The sequence below is a fragment of the Maniola jurtina genome, chromosome 17 (genome assembly GCF_905333055.1).
Source record: "Maniola jurtina chromosome 17, ilManJurt1.1, whole genome shotgun sequence".
Lineage (NCBI taxonomy): Eukaryota > Metazoa > Arthropoda > Insecta > Lepidoptera > Nymphalidae > Maniola > Maniola jurtina.
The window spans coordinates 4,129,278-4,137,986 of record NC_060045.1 but is presented as its reverse complement, the minus strand read 5'-3'; the positions used below and the strand labels follow the sequence as shown (position 1 = coordinate 4,137,986).

At 35.7% G+C, this 8,709-nt stretch overlaps 1 protein-coding gene across 1 annotated transcript; it reads right to left on the bottom strand.

Moving 5' to 3' along the window:
- Positions 1-821: 821 nt before the first annotated feature.
- LOC123873873 lies at positions 822-2,651 on the bottom strand. The gene is made up of 2 exons (XM_045918973.1): positions 2,476-2,651; positions 822-2,316 (listed from the first exon to the last, which is right to left on the bottom strand). Exons 1-2 carry the CDS (start codon positions 2,560-2,562, stop codon positions 1,951-1,953), a joined length of 453 nt encoding a protein of 150 aa, XP_045774929.1. The 5' UTR covers positions 2,563-2,651; the 3' UTR covers positions 822-1,950.
- Between the last annotated feature and the right edge of the window lie 6,058 nt (positions 2,652-8,709).

Here is an 8,709-nt window from a genome sequence, read left to right as displayed (position 1 = left end):
AAAAAAGATTGGCAGATGATAATATAACCGTAAGTACCTATTTAAAAAGTTATAATAAACCAAATAGGGAGGGTCTGATTAACATTCCGAAATATGCTAGGAAAAAGAAAAGTGGTTTACACAGTTCATATGAGATTAGGTAGGTATATGTTTCTTAATAGACATTTACATAGCTTACATTGTTATTAAATACCGGCCAAGTGCGAGTCAGACTCGCGTACTGAGGGTTGCGTTACTCGGGTATTTTCCAACATTTTGCACGATAAATCAAAAACTATTAGGTATACATAAAAATAAAAATCTGTTTTAGAATGTACAGGTAAAGCCCTTTCATATGATACCCCACTTCGAATAGTTATCTTACTTTGAAAATTGAAACACGTTTTAATTTTTTTTTAATGATGTAACCACAAATTCGCGGTTTTCAGATTTATTCCTGTATTTGTGCTATAAGACCTACCTACCTGCCAAATTTCATGATTCTAGGACAACGGGAAGTACCCTATAGGTTTCTTGATAGACAGACAGACAGACAACAAAGTGATCCTATAAGGGTTCCGTTTTTTCTTTTGAGGTACGGAACCCTAAAAATAAGGTACTTTTCTCCTCCGCGGATATTAGCCCCTCGTCTACGCAAGTCTTAGTATTACCAAGTAGTTATATTTATTATTATTATATTATTATTTATAGTTATTTTAGAACAGACAAAGCACCGACCTGAATTTCAAAGTCAAATTATTTGTTAACAGAAATGTTTCTGCAAAGTATTTTAATTCAGTTTGGTACTTGTACTAGGACTAGGTAGTAAAAAGGAACAAAAATCATTAAAAGATATCTTTATTGAGATACAGAGATCAAACGAAAGTCTTGAAGTTACTTAACATTATCAGTCTACAAAAATGGTTTATAGTCTAAACTTAAAACTAAGAATTACGATACTATTCAAAGAAAATACTAAACTAACAATTGACATAAGAGGGAGAAATCGACAAAATTGTAATAACACAAACATAAAACTATAAGTTATAGATGTTAAAGCTTATCTTAAACTAAGATGCTTATATCTAAGAAAGATCTAAAACTAAGATTGGCACGCTCGGCCCATTTCTAATGATACACGTAAGAAAAAATTTAAGACAAGTTCTAAAGCAAGTTACAAGAAATATAAAACTTTAGAGAACTTATTCCTATTAAAGCTTTCGTCATGGATTCAATCTCATATTACGAGTATATTTTCTTATATAAAAACACTAAAAGCAATGTAGGACAAACATACATTTTATGTATCACAATTATTATTGATTGAAGAGTTAATTACTCTAAAAACAAAAATTTATTCGGTACTGAAGCTAAGTTCAAAGGCTTTGAAATTAGCTTGAATATCAGGAGTCCAACATCACTGTTAGTGTTTCAATGTATTTTGATAAAAATCTATAATTTTAAGTCATCTCTTATTCTAATTAAAGCTTCGAGTCATGTACTCTTGTTATCACAGACAAAACTTACAATCTAATGGAAGACAATGGACAAAGACGTTAATGAAAAGTGTTACACTTGAGATAGAATGAAGAAATTAGGATGAAATTGGTGCAATGATAATTACAGTGCAGTTGACATTAAAGCTGTCTACCAAAACGGGCACTTTATACGGTACACAATATCGAACACTAATACGCCGAGTGCTGATACAAAATACTCTACAATAACATCTAAAACTTGAAAATCTAAACCTTAATACTCTAAGATCACAAAAAGATAAATCACAACATTAGAGTGAGGTTGTATCAGCATACCGCGTTACTAATTCTAACGGAAGACGCCGAAGTGCTATCGAAGCACACACTAAACCTAATATTGGACACGATTTTGTTTTCACTGCATTAGTACCAAAATATTATTACGGATAATGGAAATAATTGGAAGACGATTATGATTTTGGAGATGCACGAATTAGTAGCAAAGCTTACATACGAAGCAGCTGGACTTGTTCGCCGTGTAGCAGATCTCCCGGACTTCGTTGGCCATGTTGTCATTGATCTCCTCTTCAGAGATGAGATTGAAACGGCTGGAGTTCAGGATGTTCTGGTTTTCGGCGTTGTCGTTGTCTTCGACGGGAACCGGTTTCATCGGGTCCATTGGATAGAAATATTCGGAGAACGGCACCAAAACTGGTTCTCCGGTATAAGCAGTCTTGTTCGATGGCAGGTCAGTGCGAGGCGATGAATTGGAGATCAACTCTCCAAGCTTCGACCAACATTTGTTGAGATTCACTCTCGTAGAGGCAGTCACCTTTCGTGGCAGCCTTGGTTTTGAGCTCTGTAAATAGTAAAAACAAATATTAGCTACAATATCCAATTATAAGGGTGTTATCAGGGAAACTGTTTATACAGGGGATCAAATTCTAATTGACAGAAGAGATAATTAAATTCTATAGCATGAAAAACTATCAAAATAAACAAAAATTAAAAATCTTACCTGGCGATTCAAGAGCTTCATCCAAGGCGAACGAGGCGACTGTGCCTCCTTCTGGGGCGATAGTGAATCTTCCTTAGCGAGACACATGTTTACAACTACGAACTTAATACGAATACTACGACTACGTATTTACAAGGTTACGTGAGGCCGTAAGCGCAAGCGACATGCACACACGGAGCGTATGAAGGGAATGATTGAATCAGGAAGGGTGGCGGGGTTTATATAGCGGGACCTCGATCGTGTGCGCCCGCGCGTGCGTCCCGAAGCGGGCGGCGCGCGCTCAGCACGCGAGCAGTAGCGCGCGCCTACGAACTGGTTTTTACTAACACTTCTACGAATAGAGGCTTTGACGCGCCGCGACTCGGTATAGTCTCTGACTAGATTGGGCTCATAAAGCCTTATTAATCATTCTATGTCCCAAGTCGGATGAGACTCTGAGATTCTTCATGTTTTTATTCGTTTGTTTGTCATACCAGAGCTTTAAGTGTATTCCGTTTTTATTGACTCGTCCGACGACTGAGAGTATCGTCTACGACTCTACGAGATTCTTAGCATGCAGCATGAGTCATTTATTTCTTTCGTATTAATATGCAGCGATTTATCGTTGCGTCTATGACTCTATAATAATCTAGAGTCGCTATTATCCTGCATAGCAATCGTGTCTTGCATATATTTGCATGTTAGTCAGGTCCGGCGGCCGGAGGCGAGTCCGCGTAGAATAAACAAGGCTATCGCACTATTATGAATCACTGCAAGCAGCTGGCTAGCAGAGGATAGATAAGTTCCTGTAGTACAGCAGATTGATCATGCACCCGCGCTGTCGCTTCCTGCGATTACACCGGCGCGGGGCTCGCAAATCACGTATGAACACTGATAAATCATTTCCTTTGGTCACTGAGGATACCTACACTGATGAATTATTTTAATACTAGATTTTAATATCCGATAGCGCTCAATCATTGTATGAGTGAAATAAGATTTTGTTCTGATAGCTACTGCAAAAGGTAAATCAGAATGTACCTAAATCAAGAATATTTTGTTCCACTAAGTTTTTTTTATATTTTAGACTGACGTTACGGTGTAGAGTTCTTACTAGTACCTAGATATTATGTGGTAGGTCTCAGGTTCGATTTCTAAGTGACTTATTTCGGGAATCGATACGAATACCTATTATAAAATATGAAAGTGTCTATCTATCTGCTAGATTTTCATGACCCATCCGTTTAACCGATTTTGATGACTTTTTTTACAGGGATAGGTTGCATCCCGAAAGCGAAAATATAGGATACCTACGTTTTATACCGAAGAATCGAAGAGTTGCCAAAAGATTTTTAAAAACCTAAATCCACGCGGATGAAGTCGCAGGCAACATCCTAGCAATACGATAAGTAAAAGATTCATAAGTTGTAATTTAATTAAGATGTTCAAAGGTGCCTTTATGGTTTTATATGTATAACCGTTACTTAGTTGTAGCTCCAAGTATAGAAAGACAAGCATTTAAACACGATTAGAAAATGGATAAAAGAAATAAAAGTGGTAAGCGTTTATCTAGTTTACAAGCACGGGAGTGATTAACATAATTTCTCACTTAAGTAATGATACGAGTGGAGCATCAAATTGGCATGCTATATGACCATTATATGTTATAGCTAGTAACTCCATCAAGTAACTTGAAAAATTAGGATTAGAATTATGAAAAATTTATATTATACCTAATCGTTAAATTCAGCCAAATAAGCATAATATGTAAGTATCTAAGTAGTTATCTTCAATCCGGTGTTTGAAAACTAGTCAAATCAGTATCTTTTTATCAAACGTCAAAACACGGGCTTAGTTTGCGAGCTTCTATGAAATACTAGCATGTGATGTCACAATGATTTGACGTGCAACTACTAACTACTAACTAACAAAAGGATCTGGATTTCAAATATTTAGGAAGACACTCTATTTAATTAATTAATCACTGAGAAATAATTTATTTTTGACATAAGCAACAAATACGTGAAACACACAAATGCATTCAACGATGCAATAGAAATAGAACAGAATAGAAATGAGTGCGGAATAAATGAAATTTTTTATTTAAATAATTTTTTATAAGTTCTTTGAATCGTCAAATACATCTACCACTGATTAGGAATTATCTTTCCTAACGAGAAGAACCAGCAAAAAAACTTGGTGGTTGCTTTTTATAAAGATTCAATTTATGATTAATATAATCTACGATTGTGTAACATCCTTTTTTCAGGAACATAATATGTATAATAAGTGGGTCTTACCTATTTTTAAAGTTGTATTTTTTTATTGCATTAATTCTAATAGTTGCAAAATGGCCTCCGCCTCATCCCAAACTTGTACAAATTGGGAAATTCCTATATGAGTAAAAAATATGGTAACACTAATAAGCATTCATAACTTTAATGGTAATTATTATTTGCGAAATCCAACGAGTTCTGTATGTGTCAGGTAAATAATTATTATGGAGGGCTACTGTGCGCGAGTATAAATTGCTTTCCAATAAGTCTTATAAGAATTATGTCGTCTTTTGTTTTGGTTGTTAAACTGCTGTGACTTCTTGTGTTGGTTGATTTTTTTTCTTTGTGTATTATAACTCCCTGAAACCATGATTGAATCAATGGTACCTATTTATTGGGTATTTAAGTATATATAGTAGTGAATACGTAACATAATATTACCAAGTACCAACCTATGTAAAGTGAAGACTTAAAGCTATGATAGGTACATGGAATTTTCACATCATTTAGAATTTTATTTCACCAAGAATGTTTAAATTAAATGGGTCAGTCGCAAGCATCTGTCTATAATATTATGTAGTTCCTAACGTTTATATTACCTATTAACTATTAGTTGTACCTAACGCTACAATATTTTGAATATAATTAACACTTCATTCAGCAAATGTTAAAAACTAGTTTTTTTTTTCAGGTTTTTATAATTTTCACATTTGTTATTTTATTATTTTATTTTATTCTTATGATTTCTTGTTTAACCTTATTGAAAATTACGTATTGTACCTACCTAGTTTCTTATACAACCTATGCTTCAAATAAACTTCTTATTGGAAATTTTCACATTTTCGGCGACCAATTAGAATTGTGGGAAATCTGAGGATTGGTTTTCATCGTGTTTGTTATTTTTACCTTATATCTTCTTATCTAAAAGATAAACCACTAAAGCGGATATCTGCTCAAACTGAATTTATCATAAGTTATGCTATAAAACATTGTCGGTTATTATAAGTTGCTAGGTAGGTACTTACCGTACCAACTGGTTTTATTGTATTCTGGTGATGCAACATAAGGTGCCTTTAAAACTGGCCAAGTGCGAGTCGGACTAGCACAAGAAGGCTTCCACAAGATTTTTGTTTTTAATAACTTACATTGCCGTCATTTTGAATTTTTTTATTATTTGTTGTTATAACGGCAATACAAATAGACATTATGTGAAAATTCCAACTCTCTATCAATTAGTTACGGTTCAAAAGATATAGCCCGCTAATAGACAGACAGACTGCTGGACGGACGGACAGCGAAGGCTTAGTAACAGAGTTCCGTTGGTACGCTTCGGGTACGGAACCCTGAAAACCGATATTGACGTCGAAAGCTGTCGTAACCGATCCCCTTGCGCTCTCCGCTGAAGAATTTTACTCAACATAATACTTTCATTAAAAAGAAAAAACAACGTACACCACAACCCGACCACGTGCAGCTTTTAAGAAAAAAAAAGAATATAAAATCTTAACCTTTTTGCCGCGTCCCCATCGTATAGGGTTACAACTTATACACATATAAAACGTACTATGGTCCGTGCATTCATCATGAAATGTAAAAATAGAAAGAGACATCACTATACTAGAAAAAAAGTAGCTTATGTCTTATGTTTTGAAATATCGCGTGAAAACTCTTTAATTTTCTGGCATAAAAAGTAGCCTATTTCACTCTCCAGGTCTTGTCTTTAACTATAATATTATAGTAGTGCAAAAAATCATGTCGATCCGTTTGTTGTGGCGTTATTGAAGGACAAACCAACTAACAAACACACTTTCCATTCATACTGATAAAATATGTAGTTTTATGCATAGGGGCTGTCTCTCTTTTATTCTTTCTGTCTAGTTAGTTTTCCGCAGAGTCCGAGTTGTTTATGGTTTATGAAACTTTGTATTCCGAACGTTACGTGTAAAACTATGCATTACGCTTTAGAATCTATGGTTGTGTATGGACCATAGAGAGATAAATTCAATGTGAATGTGTGCGTGAAGAGTGCAATACACGAGCAACTCCCCACATTGTTTGACTTTGGTTTGGGGACTTGGCTGTGCTTGGGGTATTGTGTGGTATCAATTATTATGAAAGTGTGTACGTTTTTATTATGTTGTTGAAATGTGAAAGGAATGCCACAATGGGTCGTTGGATTGTAATTACTTAAGTAAAGAATTTCGAATTTTCGGTAGGGACTCTAATTATATGTGTAGGTAACCTACCGTTTACTTTTTTGTAGATTTCAGTAATATTAGGTATGAAGTCTTAGCATGCTTTATTTACAGTATCTGGATAAAGATTGGGTGGTCCTTATATTTTTCAGATCTTATAAGCCCTGTAACTTCCATAAACATAAAATAATTCACTTTAGTGTTCGCCCACCAAGTCGGAAAATCCTGAAACCACCAGACAAATTTTGTCCGACTAGGATATGCCAGCCCCATCGTAGCCAAAATTGCAATCTAAAAATACATAATGGAATGCAACAGATAGAACCCTCACATAAATTACTTATCTATTACTAACCTATAGTAAATTTTGGTTTAGCCTGTTTGTATTATCGTGTCGGACAGCACGCGTTGTCGCGCGTGGGGACGCGTGGCGTGCGTACGTGCACTCATATTATATAGGCACGTGATTGCTGCTGTTCGGTACACTTCAATCTTTTTTATCTAGTACGTGTATTAGGTACTACAATACAACACAATGAATGAAGGGTTTACAACAATGCCTGATGGGTTAATTTATGTGATAATTATCTACATGATGGTAAGTAGTTAATAGAGTAACTATGTAGAGTATTTGATATAATCACTACGTCTCATCACTTCAGTGTAAACCTCGGCTAAGAACTTAATACTTAAGGACCTAGGTGGTCGTAGATATATTTTATAGCCTATTTGGTAAGAATGGTCCACACTCCAACCACTGGCCAAGTACGGATTGGTAGACTTCACACACCTTTTGAGTACGTTTTAGAGAACTCTTAGGCATGTAGGTTTCCTCATATTTTACTTCACCGTTAAAGCATGTGATACCTAATTTAATTAACGCACATAAGCCAGAGCAGCATAATTTGTTCAGTCGGTCAGTCAGGTTCTTAATAAATAATGGCGTCAAAAATTTACTCGTCGCTTCTCTCCGCTTCGCTTGCGAGTACCTACCTTAGCCGGTACTTCCGGGTCTTAGCCAACATCATTTGACGTACTCCGTTTGTTTTTTTTTTCTCTCTCATCAAAGATTTACAAAGCTTTACAAAGATTAGCCAATGTCAAGTTTGTAGTTATTTGTAACAAGTTAATTAAACTATTCAAGTATGAACCCCGTCTGTACCGGCGCTCGCCGACGTACGCACGGCACCCCCTTAGAGCGCTTTCCAGTCAGTTTTAACAAAAAAAAAACACTCCAAAAAGGCAGAGTACGGCCGCCAGCTAACACCAACACAGACGAAGTCCATACTCCGTTTGTTACGCGTTTACGTTGTTTCCTAATATTATTTTAATCAAGAGGATATTGTACTCGTGACAGTGACAAAATGTGCCCCTTGAATTAGCCCGTATCGTATCGGAATGCGTGTACTGTCGTATTGTATGGAGAGTGACGCGACGCGTGGCGTGCGTGCGCGCATTTATCTAACGCACGTGATTGTTTTGTACGATAATATGATAAGCTGGACAAAATATTTGTACTTCAGTATAATGGAGGGTGGGTTAGGATAGTTTATTGAGCTTTTGCCTAGTTGCAACGGCTTATACTACAAAAATGAAAATGACAGTAGATAACGTAGGTAACTCGGGTAATAAGATGAATGAATTACCAGGTTGGTAAAAACAGGGATGTTGTCCAGGTCAAAAATAATTTTTTTTCTTGTTACTATTACCTAATAATGACAATTAAATAGAGGGTCTTCCGAAATACGTAAAAAGCTTTCGGAAAATGGCTGGTACCTATCTAA